The following is an 18,078-nucleotide window of genomic DNA, read 5'->3' on the forward strand; positions in this document are numbered from 1 at the left end:
GTGGGTGAATTACACGGTATATGTGCCTTGATAAAACTTTCACAAAAAGTAGGTGATTGGCAGAATAATCAACTATGTTCAAAGTTTTCTGTTAAATTCAAATTTTAATAATTAAAAAAAAAGCAGTGTAGGTATGAAATAATACAGGAAATAGAATAAAACTATTTGATTACAAAAGAATGTTGAGAAAGAGAACAAAGAACTGATGGGACAAAGAAAAGAAACAGCAAAGTGGTAAAATGAAATGTCTAAACATTCCATATTAGCAAACTAGATTTAAAAAGAAACCAACTTTAAATATAAAGGAACAGACAGATTAAAAGTAGAACAGAAAAAGGTAAATCAAGATTAACAAATTGAAAGAAAGTTGTAGTGTCTATATAATTAGACAAAGCTAGACTTCATAATAAGCAGTAATAGCAAAAATAAAGAGAGAGATCTCATAATGAGAAAAAAAGATCAATTAACTAGAAATACAGCAAATGGGGGAAGGGATGGGGACAAGGAACTGAACCCAGGGATGATCAACCACTGAACTACACCCCAGTCCTTTTTAATATTTGAGATAGGATCTCATTAAGTTGCTGAGGCTGGCATCAAAACTGAAATCCTCCTGCCTCAGCCTCCCAAGCGCTGGGATTACAGGTTTTTGCCACTGTGCCTGATCAAGACATAGCAATCTTAAATGTACATAACAACAAAGTTTCAAAATGCATGAAGTAAAAACTGACATGCTTTTTTCTCAAAGGGAAAATGAGACAAATCTATAAAGACAGATAAGATGTCAACACTCTGCTTGGTAACTGATGGAATAAGTAGAAAGAAAATTAGTAAACAGATGACTTAACTATTCTCAATCAAGTTGATCTGAGACATAGAACATATCGTGTCTACTACACATGAAATAGTAATGAAAAAAAAAAAAAATCACAGGGGCCAAAAACGAATTCCAAAAAGCTTGAAAGGATGAAAACTATACAGCATATTCTTTGACAAGAACACAAATAAATTAACAAATTATAAAATGTTATCTGAAAAATCTTCAAATGTTTGAAAAGAATCCACATACTTCCAATTATCTTATGGATTTAAAGACATCACATACAAAATGAGAAAATCCTCTGCACAGAATATTTAAAAAAATAGACAATATCAAAATTGTAGGATTTAGGGTACAAGGGTACAATGGCACACGCCTGTAATCTCAGCAACTTGGGAGGCTGAAACAAGGAATCTCAAGTTCAAGGTCAGCGTTGGTAACTTAGCGAGACTCCGTCTCAATATAAAAAATAAAAAGGGCTAAGGATATAACTCAGTCGTACAGCACCCCTGGATTTTATCCTCAATACTGTCCCCCAAAAAAGCTTATAATCAATGATATAAGCTTCTACACTTAAGTAAGAAGAAAAGCAACTGAAATTACAGAAACACACACACACACACCAGCAAAGAAATAGAAAACAAGAAAATACCCCAAAAGGTGGCTTACAGAAACCATCAATAACTGATTAAGCCTCCAGCTAGATTGATTGAGGAGGAAAAAAAAAAAAATACCCTCAAGGGCTGGGGTTGTGGCTCAGTGGTAGAGCACTCGCCTAGCATGTGCAAGGCCCTGGGTTCGATCCTCAGCACCACATAAAAATAAAGATATTGTGTCCAACTACAAAAAAATAGATATTTTTTAAAAATCCCCTCAAAAACATAAACCACCAATACCAGGGGAAAAAAGGAAGTACTATAATATAAACACTACAAACATTGAGGCTGGGAAGGTAGCTCAGTGGTAGAGCATGTGCTTTAATATTTGAGGGGCCCTGGATCTGATCCCTTACAACTCACACAAATAAAAAGGAATACTAGAGGTTGCAATAGCATTGCTGCTGAATTTTAACAGGTACTAATAAAGAATTAATACTAATACTTCACTTTATTTTTAGGTACTAGGGATTGAACCCAGGGGTGCTTAACCACCGAGACACAGCCCCAGCCCATATTGCAGCTGCACAAAATACCTTTACTTTGTTTATTTAGTTTTTTTCATGTGGTGCTGGGGATCTAACCCAGTGCCTTACACATGCTAGACAAGTGCTCTACTACTGAGCCACAACCCCGGCCTGCCCCAGCCCTTTTTCATTTTAAGATGGGGTCTTACTAAACCTGCACCACCACGCTCAGCTTCCTTGCTCCTTTTAAAAGGCTAGTACTAGGGCTGGGGATGTGGCTCAAGCAGTAGCGAACTCGCCCAGGTTCAATCCTCAGCACCACATACAAAGATGTTGTGTCGGCCAAAAACTAAAAAATAAATATTAAAATTAAAAAAAAAAAAGGCTAGTACTAGCCTAATATCAAAACCAAATAAAATGCTGGGCATTGTGGTGCATCCCTGTAATCCCAGGAGCTTGGGAGGCTGAGGCAGGACAATCTCGAGTTCAAAGCCAGCCTCAGCAACTTAGCAAGGCCCTAAGCAACTCAGTGAGACTCTGTCTCTAACTAAAATACGAAAAAGGGCTGGAGATGTGGCTCAGTGGTTAAGCACCCCAGGTTCGATCCTTGGTATCAAAAAAAAAAAAAGAAAAGAAAAGAAAAAAAAAAGACATAAGAAAATTTCCAACAAAAGCCCCAACACCAAAAGACTAAATTAAAAACAAAACTGTGTGTTTGGTGCTGGGATCAAACCATGGTCTGTGCATGATAAGTAAACACTCTACCACTGAACTATATCCCCAGCCCCAAAACAAAACTTTCAACTGACACTTCAAAAAGATGATACAGGTTATGTATTCCTTAACTGAAAATCCAAAATCCAAAATGCTCTGAAATCTAAAATCTGAATACTGACATGACACTGAAGGTGGAAAATTCCACACTGGTGACAAGTCAGTCAAAACACAGGCACAATAAAAACAGTAAATAAAAGGGGGCTGGAGTCATGGCTCAGTGATAGAGCACTTGTCTAGTATGTGTGAGGCGCTGGGTTTGATTCTCAGCACAATATATAAATAAAATAAGTAAATAAACAAAGGTCCATCAACAACTAAAAAAAGACTATAGGGGGCTGGGGATGTGGCTCAAGCAGTAGCGTGCTAGCCTGGCATGCGTGCGGCCCGGGTTCGATCCTCAGCAACACATACAAAGATTGTGTCTGCCGAAAACTAAAAAATAAATAAATATTTTTAAAAAAAATTCATTTAAAAAAAAAAGACTATAAAAAAAGATTTGGGCTATGTGTATAGGCTACATATGAAATATAAATGGATATGGTGTTAGGCTTGGGATAGCTGAGATAGCTTATTACTTACATGCAAAAATTAATAAATAAAAAGCAAACAAAACCTGAAATCTGAAACACTTCTGACCCTGAGCATTTCAGATAAGGGATATTCAACCTGTATTATGAATGGCCACTAAGTAAATGAAAAGAGGTTCAATATCAATAGTCATCATGGAAATTCTAATTAAAATTAAAATGACATGGGCTAGGATTGTGGCTCAGTGGTACAGCACTCGCTTAGCACATGCGAGGCCCTGGGTTCGATCCTCAGCACCACGTAAAAATAAATAAATTAAGGTATTATGGCCAATTACAACTAAAAAAATAAATATTTTAAAAATAAATAAAATTTTTTTAAAAAATTAAAATGACATACCTATAAATGCCTGAGAAACTAAGTAGACTGACAATACTAAATCTAAATGCAAGCATGGGTGAAAAACAAAAGGAACTTTATACTGCTGGGAGGTAGGGATGTGATAAGAAAGGAGTGTGGTACAATCACTCTAGAAAATAGTTTTTTTTTTTTTTTGGGGGGGGGGTGCTGGGGATTGAACCCAGGGCCTTGTACATGTGAGGCAAGCACTCTACCAACTGAGCTATATCCCCAGCCCAATTGGAAAATAGTTTTCGGTTATAAATTTAACATGCACTTACTGTATGACTTAGCAGTTCTATTTTCTATTATATGATCCAGTATTTACCCAAGAGAATGAAAACATAAGACTATGTAAATCAATGTTTACAGATGCTGTGTGTGAGAGAGAAAAAAAAATAGAGAGACACACACACTAGAGATTGAAACCAAGGCTGCTCTATCACTAAGCTACATTCCTGGCTCTTTTTATTTCTGATTTTTTATTTATTTATTTTTATATACATATATTTTTTCCCTTGGTGGATATTGATTTATATGTGGTGCTGAGAATTAAGCCCAATGCCCCACACATACTAGGCAAGCACTCTACCACTGAGCCACAACACCCCCGCCCTATTTCTTATTTAGAGACAGGGTCTCATTAAGTTGCCCAGGCTGGCCTCAGACTTACAATCTTCCTACCTCAGCCTCCCAAGTAGCTGGGATTACAGGAATGTGCCACCACGCTGAGTGATGCTTTATTCTTAATAGCCTTAACCCACACATTCATCAACAAAGGATTAAAAAAAAAAATTGGTATTTCTTACAATAGAATACTAATTGGAAATAAAAAGGAAAAACTACTGATACATTAAATAGGGAAGAGAGCTGTGGTATAGCTCAATGGTAGAATTTGTGCTTTGAAAGCATAGATTCTGGGTTCTGTTTCCTGCGCACGAACACATGCACACAAACCCAAAAACGACAACAAAAAAAGTAATAATTTCAAAAGAATATGCTGAATAAAAAAGGAAAACATGCAAAACAAAACAAAAACCAGGGGGCTGGGGGTGTGGCTCAAGCGGTAGCGCGCTCGCCTGGCATGCGTGCGGCCCGGGTTCGATCCTCAGCACCACATACAAACAAAGATGTTGTGTCCGCCGAGAATTAAAATAAATAAATAAATATTTAAAAAAAAAAAAAAAACCCAGTAGAATCTACATAGACTCCTATTCTATGAAGCCTAGAAAAAAATCAACTCATTTATCAGTGATTATACAGATCAGTAATTATAAAGGGTCCTAGTGGTGAGGCAGACTACAAAGGAACATGAAGGAACTTGGGAATGACGGAAATGCTCTTGATTCTGGGTTAGGGTGATGGTTATACCGGCATCATATATCAAAACTCATACTATACAGTAAAAAAATAGTGCGTTTTGTATATGTAAATAAAGCAGATTTACAAAGTAAACAAGTGGTAAGGCACTTTTGTAGACAAAAAACTTTATCTCTGACATCGTTTCTAACAAATGCCAAATGTCTTCTTTGATATAAGGAGAGTAACTAAGAACAGAGTAGGGACGAAGAGCAGGAGAAGAAGACTAACATTAAACAGGGATGAGAGGTGGGAGGGAAAGGGAGAGAGAAGGGAAACTGCATGGAAATGGAAGGAGACCTTCAGGGTTATACAAAAGTACATACAAGAGGAAGTGAGGGGAAAGGGAAAAATAATACAAGGAGGAGAAATGAATGACAGTAGAGGGGGTAGAGAGAGAAGAGGGGAGGGGAGGGGGGATAGTAGAGGATAGGAAAGGCAGCAGAACACAACAGACACTAGAGTATGGCAATATGTAAATCAATGGATGTGTAACTGATATAATTCTGCAATCTGTATATGGGGTAAAAATGGGAGTTCATAACCCACTTGAATCAAAGTGTGAAATATGATATATTAAGAAATTTGTAATGTTTTGAGCAACCAACAATAAAAAATTTTTAAAAAAAGAACATAATAATTTCTGAAATATTTAGAAGATAAAAAAATGGCAATAGGAATAAGGAAATTTACAAAGAAAATAAATGAATGCAAAAATGCAAAGATGATGAACTTCACTACTAATCTAGCTAGTGGATGAAATTTTTCACTCAAAAGATTGGTGTTTGAATGTGAGAATGATCTACCTGTGACATCTGTCACCCCACTGACTACCAGGATTGATTCGGCTGACCGCTCCATGTACATCCCTCTGAATGTTGGGCACTTGGTAAAAGAGGACCAACCTTCTCGGATAAAAGAAGATGGTTCTTTAGTCAAGGGCATATGAGTAGCTGTGCTCCCCTGATAGAACCTCCAAACAAGCTCTCAAGATTGGTGTTCAGTAGTATCAAATAATGGTATACCTTTATGAGATAATGCAAGCAGGAGTATTGACTAACAGAAATCCTACAATGTACTATAACTATGGAGACTTAAAAGAATACATAGTGAATATGTACTCTAATACTTAACAATCTACTGCTTATTTTTTGCCCTAAATAAATGTATATGCAAATAAGAAGGCATGAACAGAGATACCCACTAAATAAATGTTTACAGCAATGAAAACTTGGTAAAAACTTAAATATCAAACTAGGATACACACACACACACACACACACACACCTCTCTCTCTCTCTCTCTCTCTCTCTCTCTCTCTCTCTCTCTCTCTCGATGAGTTAAAAGAAAAAAAACACCTCTACATGTAATAACATGGAAAGGTCTTCAAGACTATTGCTGACTGACTAATGATATAAAAACAATGTAGAAATAAATGATAAAATAGCTATATGTAATGATTACATACAAATAAATATATGTAGGTAAATGCTTATTAAAAAGACTTGCACTGGTGAGATGAAGGGGCAAGAATGGGGGAAAGACTATTATTATAGGTCCTGGTCAAATTTTTCACATACAGAATGTATTTTTATATTATTTGTGTAAGCATAAATTAATGTTAAAAATTAATCTAGTTTTAGATGGACTTGGAATTGTTGTTTGAGGACCTTTTTTAAAAAAAGTTTTTTTAGTTTTCTTTTTAGTTGCTGACAGACCTTTATTTTATTTATTTATATGCGGTGCTGAGAATTGAACCAAGTGGCTCATGCATGCCAAGCAAGTGTACTACTGCTGAGCCACAGCCCCAGCCCGAGGACCTTTTTCCATATATGTAAGTATACTTGCTATGTTCTATGGAAAAGGGCTCCTCGGTCAACAGTTTGAGAAGCCCTTACACCTGTGGCCTATAATACCACAATAGTTTGCAATAGATATTGATGCCTTTTAAGTTTTTTCCCTCATATTGTCTACTAAGTTTTCTTAAGTACCTTTCAATTCAAATGATCTCAATTCCATTACCCTGTTTAAATTTCTCTATGGCAAATTGTCACTATCTGAACTTACCTATTTAGTCACTTATTTACTATCTCCCACTAGAGTGAGAATGACAATTGTGAACTCATATAACTTTAATTGAGCCACTTAGGCTTTTCTTACATTATCAAATATATACTTTATTTACTTACCTTAGTTGGAAAAGGAAATTTGGAAGGTTCTGTTTTGCATGGTGTATGAATAGCCGTTAGAGGGGGAGGCCATGAATGCGTCATCTCCTGAAACGTAATTATTACAGTTTGTTTTCAACCAGATCAAGGATAAAAACCTATACAGCTAAAAAACCAGATTTGTACTTACACATACTGGTTTCATGAATGCTCCTCCAAAATTATACATATTTAGTCAATAAGTACTAATGAAGCACAACTGTGTGCAAGTCACTATGAGGCTAATAATATGAAGGTAAGTAATAAATTCTCCCTGGCTTCAAGGAGTTTACAGTTATGATGATGAAATCTCAATAGATACAGAAAGCAGCCTGTAATCAAATACAAGGCACATAATAAAACACTACTAAATAAGAGTTTGTTGTGGGAATGGGAGGAAGAGGATAATGATAAGAAAAACAGCTAATATTTATTGTGTACCTTTAAGGGACCAGACACTGTGCTAAGTGTTTTACATATCTGTTACTCATTTAATACTCACAAAGCCATTATGAGGTAGATACCATTATTATCCTATCTCTCTTTAGGATGACACTGAAGCACAAAGGTTGCTTATTCAAGGTTACACACTTAATAAGTAATGGACACAGAATTACTCCTTAGGAACCTGACTACAGAGCCCATGTGCTGATAGGAAAATTTGGTCAGGTGAGAAAATCAGAAGGGAGATTTCAAAAGCACATGAGGAGGAAAACAGACACGCAAAAGACCCTAAGTCTGATTTCATTCACTGCTTTCTCTCTAATCATGCCAAATATGTCCAAGTGGGGTTTAGATTAGATCACAATTAGTATGTTAGAGAAGCAAGTGGGAGAGAAATATCAAACTTAGATAAGAAAGGAGTGTTTTATTTTTGGCATTTAGTTCAAAGTAAGTCATCAGGTAAATTAAAGGTAGTAAAATAATACTTAAGAATTTATCCAACAACTAAGCTGTAACCATAGTTGTGTAAAGATAAAAATTTCTAGGCCCCACACTTATAAGAGAGATTGTTAAATCTAGGTATCCAAAGTGACTAGATAGATTAGCCAACATCCATACAATGAAGTACCAAGCAGACACTAAAATGAGAGATTTAACCACTGATATGAAATGATGTCCACAGTATACTGTTAGTGACAAACACAAATCATAATCCTATGTAAATGTTTATACATTTTAAAAAATGTATGGAAGGACAGTTAACTCTGGCTGCCCTTGCACAGAAGAATGACAAGAAGGGGGAAGAGACAAGGGTATATGATACAGTGTCTACTTGAACCTCTTAAAACAGTCACCTGCACATAATTGTTTTTTATGCTTTTACGATGCTTATTATTTCCTACATCCAGCTCTAGAATGTCAGCTCAAAAGGTACAACTATCATTATCACTACTGTATCTCCAGTGCTTGACACATAATAGGTAGTAAATTAGCATGCTTTGAATTAAAACCTCAAATTTTTTTCCAATAAATACACATACTTCTAGAATAAAATTTTTCCTTAAATTCATAATGAGATTCATACAAATCAAGTGGAAATAAAAAATCTGAAGGAAACGTGGACCTGAAGTTCCTTGCACACCGAAGACAGGGAAGGGGAAACAGAAATTCATGTCCCTCAGGTTTTTAGCATTGGCATTTAGTATCTCAATTACTAAAACACTCCCTATTGAAACCTATTTAACTATCATCAAGTGACTAAGCACCTATTACACACAGGGCCATGAGGCAAGCTCCATATATGTAAAATGTAGAATAAATATTGATCAGTAACATCAAGGAAATAATTAAATACAAAAAAATCTCCAGGTATTAAAATTCCATGCATTGTTGAGACACCGGAAAAAAAAATGTTAAGATTCAAAGGAAAGAGTTATCACTGTGGTCTGATCTAGTAGGAAGAAGGATTTCATAGGGATTCTAAGGAAAAAGAGGATCTATATACTAACGAGGAAGAAGGAGAAGCACATTCCAAAAAAAGCTTACTTTAAGGAAGTAAAAAAGCAAGAAAGTTTGATTTAGGGAAACCAGTTAGTCAAAAATACTTCATTAGTACTAGGAGAGGTTAGGACTAGCCCCAGGGAAGGCCTGGAATGTTAAGTTTGAACATAATTATTTCTGAGTCTTTCAGAACCAATGAAAATTCTAAGGAAAAAAAAATAAATTATAAAGACCAGAAAATGAAGTAAAGAATCTGGAAGCAATGCAGAAGACAGATAAATAGATGAGAGTGTGAGACTGTTACCAATTACTGAAGCTCAAGGTGGCAGAAACAGAAGGAAAGGAGTGGGTATGTTCAAGGAAATTTCAAAGTCTACACCTAGTTTTGGGATTAAATTTAAAGAAAGGAAGAAACTAGAGATAACCAGGATTCTACATGTAGAAGCATGAGAGAATCTAGGGAAGTCCCTAAATACAACTTTAGACATTTTGAGACTGAAGCAGCAAAGAGAAATTAAAATGTAGCCCTGTCAAGAAGTAATTAAGGGACATAAATCAAACCCAAAGATGACCAAAGCAGGAAAGAAAGACTGAATAGCTGTCTAACGAAGCCAAGAATGGTAGAAAAGATAGGTAAAAGTGCAGGAAGAGAAGAGTCTAGAAGAATGCATCCATACTTAGAAGATAAGAAAAGACACAAGGCTTCCTAAAAGGCAGATAAAGAAAGAAAAGGAAGATGAATGGGAAATTTAAATAATTAAGTATAACAGAAGTCAAGGAAAAAAGAGGGTAAAGAAAATAAGAACTTAATTTAAGTCTTTGGATGAAAGAAAAAAATGACTTGGGAGATTACAATAACTAACAGAAGAAATGGGAGAGAAGATGGTAGGAACAGCCAACACAGGCAGTCGCCAAAGTATCCACAGTAAAATGCAAAATGCAGCTCATAAAAAACAAAAAATACTAGTAACATGTGACTGACAGTTTTCTCCTATGAGCAAAAAGCAGTCATTGTCACTTACTTAATTCACCAGAATTTCTTTTTCCTACCAAAAAATGTATTTATTTGGTCATGTGCAGATTTTAAATTTATTCAGCAAACATTTACAATGTACAGTACTCAGGATGCTTTTTATCAAAGGATTTGACAAGTATGTTCAGATGAATTACAAAGCAAGCTATTTTCAACATGTGAATGGCCTAATTGATAAATATTGAGTTTTTTTAACATTTCAAATTATTAACTGATAATAACCCTGAGAAAATGTAGCTATATTTGGTTTCTTCTTCCTCTTTTCAAGGCAGACTGAGAATATAGTTTGTTTTACTGAAAAACAAAGCCAACTCTTTGAAGGCAAACAGAAAACAAACCATGTGATTGAGAACCTAAGTATAAGCAGAATAGAGTCAATTATTTATGATGGACATAATCAAGTTACACATATAAGCAATCTGTTCCTTCCGATCCTTTGTGAAACCTAGGTAAAAGGAACTAGAAGGGGGAAGAACATCATAATCACACAAAAGAATTAAATGATTTAAAAAAAAAAAAAACTTACTTTAAGAATTTCATCCACACAGCTCACATCACCAGAAGCTGATGCCTTCAGAAGGAAAAAAAAAAAACATACATTAGATTTGAAGTAATATATTACTAGACTTTTAGTATTTACTGCAGATTTTAAATCATTAGATATTATATAAAATTTAAAGAAATATTTATGAGGGCTGGGGATGTGGCTCAAGCAGTAGCGCGCTCGCCTGGCATGCATGCGGCCCAGGTTGGATCCTCAGCACCACATACAAAGATGTTGTGTCCGCCGATAATTAAAATATTAAAAAATTCTCTCTCTCTCTCTCTCTCTCTCTCTCTCTCTCTCTCTCTCTCGTTAAAAAAAAAATGTTTATGATCCTACTACTTTAAATCAAAATACCTAGAATCTTTAGACTAATGTCCTAATTCAAATTTTTTAAGCACTAGAAAATTCTAGCTATATAGTCTGGGGAACTTTATAGTTTTTCAAAGATTTTTTAAATTTTGTATTTATTATACTTTAAATAATTTAAATAATTCTTAAAATGAAAATTTTAAAATGAATTTTTTTAGGTGAGCAGCTTATCCAGAATTTGAAAGTTCAATAATATACAAAATAATCATAATACTGAATATCACTTTACAGACACAAAAGAATTAAAAACAAACATTACTGAAAGACTATTGGTCTGGAACACAACAGACATTTTATTTTACATAGTTGATCTTAAATTATTTGTGCCTTATTCTCAGGCACAAAGAGGAATTAAAGAGTTGAACTTAAGTCTAACTCTAAGGATGATGCTGTTTGAAGAAAGAATAAATTACCACTTTACAGTTCTCTGAAGAGAAATAATTAGGTGACAAATGAAACTAACATTGATTTTCTCAAGGCCACAGGAAAGACTAAATGTTCTCAAAACTGTGTTTTATGTATCCCTGACTCTTCCCACCACTATTTTGAGCTATGAGCTAAGATTTTTGACTACTGACATTATTTTTTTTTAATTTTTTTATTACAGAAACTACATTTTAAAGATAAAATTTCAGCCAAGCATGGTGGCACATGCCTATAAAACCAGCGACTTGGGAGACTGAGGCAGGAAGATTCAAAGCCAGCCTCAGCAAAAGCAAGGCACTAAGCACTCAGTGAGACACTAACTCTAAATATAAAAATACAAAATAGGGCTGAGGATGTGGCTCAGAAGTTGAGTGCCCCTAGAGTTCAATCCCTAGTACAAAAAAAAAATAAAAATAAAAATAAAATTCCAGCTATTTCATAATAAATACTCACTTTTTTGGTATTATTATTAGTAGTAGTAGTAGGAGGAGGAGGAGTAGTATTCTAAACATCATGTTTTGGTATGCAGAATGATAGCATCCAAACTACATATTCCCACTGCCAGGGACCTAGAAGCCCAACCATTTACCACCATGAACCACAGCCTGAGTTATCACTAAAAAATAGAGATTTTTTTTTTTTAAATACAAAAGAAAACAGGGTATATTCCATAAACTCAAAAGCAAGAAATCTAAGGTACTGATGGATAATGTTTTCATTCTATAACTGACTTGACATCTTAATATTTGAAATGACACTTTCTATAGTTCCCAAGAGGGGAAGCTCATAGCTTTATGACTCCCATTTGGGAGTCAACAAATAAGCCTGTCCTTAATCCTACTTCCATCCCCATCTTTAAATATATTCCTTGCTACTCAGGTAAAAAGACAACTCAAGTTCACTCATTATTTCATAGTCAATTATTTCACATAGTAACAAAATTCAAAGCTCCAAATATGTGACTTACATCCAGTGGTTGGGAAGGTATTTTCAGCTTGGTAAGATGTGCTTTGCTGCTGGGCTTCAGCTCAGTCATGCTGTTGCCATGGGATTGGCTGCTGTAGTGCTCAGAGGATAGCTTTGGTTCCATGGACTCCTGTCCATCCATGGGCCGCACATAGGCAGTGGGTTTCTGTAACATTGAACTGGACTTTGACATCAACGAAGGTGGGAAAGACTGATTTGAGTGCTGCCCACTTGAAAAAGGTACTCGGGAAGGAGAATCCCAATTGGCATCGGGATCCCTAGGTGATTTGGAACGCTGATGTTCCTTGCTATGATGATCATTTCCATGAGACCTGGAATGACTAGAGCTTAATGAAGAAACAGCCTGGGGTTTTCCAGGGCTAGAAGATCGTGATTTGGAGTGTTCTGATCCATGCTGGCTTTTTTTCCGGCTACTGCTATATGAGTCACGGTCATGCCTCTGGCCGGTACTATTAGTGGCACTGCTACTGCCTGCACTGGTCCTCTGGCTACTATGTCCACTCTGTAAGCCTGAGGACCGTTTTTGAGACTGAGAAGTGCTGGGTGCAGGTCCTACTGGAGTCCACTTGCTACTCTGATGAGAGCCTCCATGTCTCTGTTCAAAGAAATTTGGGTTTGATTTTTCATCTGCTGTCGGTGGTACAGTAGGCTTGGGAATTGCAACAAGCTTCGGTATTGATCTGTCTCCTATGAAATCCTTCATTTCATCGTAGTTTCCAAGCATACTCTGAATACGACTTGATAACTTATCTTCTTTGCTAGTCTGCAAAAAAGTGTAAAATTAAATACATTATTAGCATAATCAGGAATAAAATATGCTTTTAAACTGACTTTCTAACCTTCAAGTAGAAAGGGACTTTCAAAGGGAGACTTTACCTCACACCTTAGTTAACAAGTGCATAAATTTGATAGTGAAAAACAATGCATCAAAAATGTCTGAAAATGACCATGTTAAATACAAATATCCTATTGGACATTCAGTAATACACAGAATACTGGACTGGGGATATTGCTCAGTGGTAGAAAACTTGCCCAGCATACACAAGGGCCTGGGTTCAATCCCCAACACCACAAAAAAAAAAAAAAAAGAGGGGTGGTAAAAAAATTTATAAAAGCTAACATTCATATTTTAGTAGTCTGAGAAAACATCGTATTTCTTATAATTCAATGTTATAGTTAGGAGCAGAAACCAAAATTTCCAGAAACAAGTATTTTTAAAAAAAATTTTAATTCAGGCTGGGTCTGTAGCTCAGTGGCTGAGCACTTGCTTCGTATGTATGAGGCACTAGGTTCAATCCTTAGCACCACCACATAAAAATTACAAATAAAATAAAAGCATGCTGTCCTCCTACAACTACAAAAATTTTTTTAAAGATTAACTCCTTATGTTACTGTGACTTATCAGTTAATAAAAGTCATTTAAGGGGCTGGGGTTGTGGCTCAGTGGTAAGTGCTAGCCTACCATGCATGAGGCACTAGGTTCAATCCTTAGGACCACATAAAAATTTTTAAAAAAATAAAGATATTGTGTCCACCTAAAAAACTTTTAAAAAAAAAGGTCATTTAAGCATAGAAATTCCGATGATGAAGCTTTAAATTCTGGCTATTAACTGACCAATAAATAATCCAACTTATAAAGTCAATACTTTAAAATTTCAAAGAATTATTCTTCGTAGTAAGAAGGTCCAAGATATCTATAAGCTTTAGTACTTTTTTCACATCCATATATATTGAAGAAAGTTAACTGGTTATATTAAAAAGAAATCAAGACTGAACCACTTCTATTTATTTGGAGACTGGCAAATATCAGTAATGACTTTAGATTGCTTGAAAAATCTGACCCTATTAATAAACGAGAGGTAGATAAACAACTACTTACAGACATTGGGATCAGAAAACAAATCCAATTCTTCATAGTATAATTACAAAATAAATGGTAGTATGATTCAAAAATTTTGAAGAAAACTCTTAATTTTTTTCAATAGACCTTTAATTTCTAATTTAATCCCCGACCCCAAATCCCTAAACTAGGTTTGTATTACACACATATAAATAAATAACATCAGTATGACTTTAAATTGGAAAAATCCTTAAAAGCTCTGGATAAAAAGCTTAACAAAGTATATAAATGGTTTGAATAAACACCAAATATTACAGGGGTAAACCAAAGATATGTTACTACTTTTAATATTTCATCAGGAAAAAAGTCCAACACTCAATCTCATAATAATACTGCAATTACACATAACATAAGCCTTTAAAATCAAGTTCAGTCAGGCACAGTAGCAGTTTATAATCCCAGTGACTTGGGGGGGTGAGATAGGAGAAACGCAAGTTCAAGGCCAGACTCAGCAACTCTTGAGACCCTTGGTAACTTAGTAAAACCCTGTCTCAAAATAAAAAATAAAAAGAGCAGGGGGTGTAGCTCAGTGGTAAAGCACCCATGGGTTAAAGTCCTAGTATCAGCCCCTTCCAAAAAAAACGTTGAAAGGAAATCCAAAGTCAAATCAAATGTTAAAGAGACATCCATCATCACTAAAGTCATACTAGAGTCATCAAAAGTGCTAATATTCAGTATTCTTTGTAATCTCAAATCAAGTACAGTATGACAGTAATAAAAATTGACTCAATTTATTGAACACCTCTGACAACATGCTTTTATATAAGTCAGATAGTTAATTAAGCATTAGGTATAATCAAAGAAAAAAAATCAGAGAATTTTACAATAACAGAAAAAGAACCAAACTGATACTGAGGACAGAATTTATTCAAACACACAATCAATGAAATTTAGTAAACTAAGTAAGTAAATAATAAGAAATAGGGAGAGAAAAAAAGCATCTATGAAAATCATCTTTGACGAAGGAACTAATAGACAATAGAGTTGATTGAAAAAATTTTAACTCAAGGCTCAAAGGGTAAAATGCTTGCCCATGGTCAGCTGTCTAGCCACAAGTATAGAGATAAACATTTGAGCCAATTCACACCACATTTTTTAAAAAAATATTTTTCAGTTATAGATAAACCAAATACCTTAATTTTACTTTTTCATTTTATGTGGTGCTTAAGATTGAACCCAGTACCCCACATGTGCAAGGCAAGTGCTCTACCACTGAGCCACAACCCCAGCCCTCATACCACATTTTTAAGAGTACAGGATAGTGAATTCTTCAAGCTATGATAATTATTTTGTGTAATTTATGCAATAAATTATACGTAAAAAACTTATTTTAAAAAGTGTGTTCTATTTAGAAGAAAGGGAAAAAATGTAAAATGTATTAAAAAAGAATTACTATTATGAATACCAAACACTCGATTTAAAACATTTTAAAGGCAAAAATGTTATATAAAGGGGGAAAAAAACATTCAGAAGGATAACTTACGACTTTGTATGGTTCAGCAAAGAGAGGAGAGCTAGGTGGGAAGGCGTCTTCACCCTGCTGAATTTCCTGATTCCGCCTTTCCCGTTCTTTCATACGCAGCACATTCCGGTCTTCACGGTTCATGTTGCTATGAAGAAAAACACAATTTTTACATCACAAAAACAAAAGCAAAAATTAAATTTTCTGAACTGATTTGGTAAGTCAAACTAGAATCAGAGATTCCCTATTGACTTTCAAGTAATAACAGGGATGAATACTGAAGATGGGTTTTGGCAATGGTTTTTATCAAGAAATACCAAGTGTCTTCCACGCTATCCAGAGAAAAAAACACTAGTCCAGTATATTAGAACCCATCCCCTCTATCAAAAAAGAAAACAAAACAAAACACTTAATTTTATCAATTGTGGATATGTGTGTGTGTGTGTGTGTGTGTGTGGATGTGTTTGTGGTCCTAAAAGTCGAACCCATCTACCACCGCCTCCCCCAGGGTTCAGTTCTTTTCTCTACTTTGCATCTACCTTATCTTGATTTCTTTCTGTCCCAAACACAGCTTCCTTGGGGTCCATCCTTATGGCAGTTTGTTGCTGTTGTTCTAGATTCCCTAAAAAACGACATTTCTGCTCTAAATATATTAGTATTTCAAGTAACACCTCAATAAACGACAAAACTGAGGGCTTTCATTGACAGAATCTAATATTACCTTTGTTAGTAACTATAATGGAAAATTGTATTGGAAAAGTTCTTTAAGATGGTGGGAAAAATGCGAGCGTCATTTCTACAATCCTGGCAGTATACTGTATTTGCAATAGAAGAAACCAAGGAAAATGGCTTATTTATAAGCAGTAGGGATTTTGGTTAAATAGACAATGATGAAAAAGACTGTCAAACCCTGAGATGAGGGGAAGAAAGGGAGGAGGGAGAGGAGGGAAGAGGAGAAGGGACATGAGGGTGAGGAAGAAGAGGAAGAAGATGACGACAACCTGTTGCATGTCTAGCCTACAATTTTAAAGCAAATCAGAAAATTAAAGACAATCAAGACTGAGGGAAACTAAAATTATAAAATCAGAATGGCCAGCAGAACCAATATACCCTTGAGGATTTTTATTAGTCATTAGAGCATGAAGACAAACATCCAAAAATAAAACTTCCTGATTTGTACAATTTAGACTCATACAAGTGAAGCAATTCTATGTCAAAGAGAAAGAATGTTCTAAGTATTTCAATTTGTATTCAAGTTGTTTCTTATTTGAATAATATTCTAATAAGAATATAAGGTATTACAAGATATAGAACTATTATATGATTTCTTTGATTTTCCTAATCTTTAGCACCTTACAGAACCAGTAAGTAGTACTGAATCTTTAATAACAAATCAACATTTAAGTATTCAGAGAATAAAACCAAAGAACATATTATCCTTCAGTATATCTGGACCAACTAATACAGTTATAAACATCTACTTTTTATTTTTTAATTCAGTTTATATCATTAACAATCAAATTTCAATTAGGCCTCTTACACTATGGTGCACTCAAGATACAAAGTTATTGGGCCGGGATTGTGGCTCAGTGGTAGAGTGCTTGCCCAAGCATGCGTGAGGCACCAGGTTTGATCCCCGACACCACATAAAAAAAATAAACAAATAAAATAAAGGTGTCCAGGGCTGAAGTTCTGGCTCAGTGGTAGGGCACTTGCCTCGAATGTGTGAGGCCCTGGGTTCGATCCTCAGCACCACATAAAAAATAAATAGATAAGATAGATAGACAAGCAAAGGTATTGTGTCCATCTACAAATATATATACATGTATGTATACACATACATATGTTAAAAAAACAGTGTCCATCTATAACTAAATTTTTTTAAAAAAATGCTACAAAGTTATTTAGAGTCTAAAGGGCGCCTTAACTATCACTTTCCTTAAATTTCCTAAATTCAAATATTGACAAATCAAATGTAGGTATATTTCAGTGGTAGGACAAGCACTTAGCATATACCAGGCCCTGAGTTGAATTATCACCATCACAAAAAAAAAAAAAAAATCAGAAAACTTCTTAAACATTAAATATGATTTAATGTTACATAATTGAACAGCGCTAAAATAATCCTTCAAGAAATATTTGTATAAGCTGGGTGCAATAGTAAGCACCCATAGCACTAGTTATTTTGGAGGCTAAG

General features: G+C 35.0%; 1 protein-coding gene across 3 annotated transcripts in view; it reads right to left on the minus strand.

Moving 5' to 3' along the window:
* Aff4 (ALF transcription elongation factor 4) overlaps positions 1–18,078 on the minus strand; it is an 88,505-nt gene that overhangs the window by 43,953 nt on the left and 26,474 nt on the right. Inside the window, exons 2-6 of one of the 3 annotated variants that reach the window (XM_046467666.2) lie at positions 16,421–16,503; positions 15,903–16,029; positions 12,500–13,282; positions 10,717–10,761; positions 7,196–7,282 (exon numbers count right to left, since the gene is read on the minus strand). In XM_046467666.2, coding sequence (XP_046323622.1) covers positions 7,196–7,282; positions 10,717–10,761; positions 12,500–13,282; positions 15,903–16,025 — 1,038 coding nt within the window. In that variant the 5' untranslated portion in view covers positions 16,026–16,029; positions 16,421–16,503. The remainder of the gene's footprint in view (positions 1–7,195; positions 7,283–10,716; positions 10,762–12,499; positions 13,283–15,902; positions 16,030–16,420; positions 16,504–18,078) is intronic. The other 2 variants (XM_046467665.2, XM_058586521.1) reach the window with 2 other exon arrangements.

The sequence above is a fragment of the Marmota monax genome, unplaced genomic scaffold (assembly GCF_021218885.2).
Source record: "Marmota monax isolate L192 unplaced genomic scaffold, Marmota_monax_Labrador192_F-V1.1 WCK01_AAM20220418_F8-fsc00199, whole genome shotgun sequence".
Lineage (NCBI taxonomy): Eukaryota > Metazoa > Chordata > Mammalia > Rodentia > Sciuridae > Marmota > Marmota monax.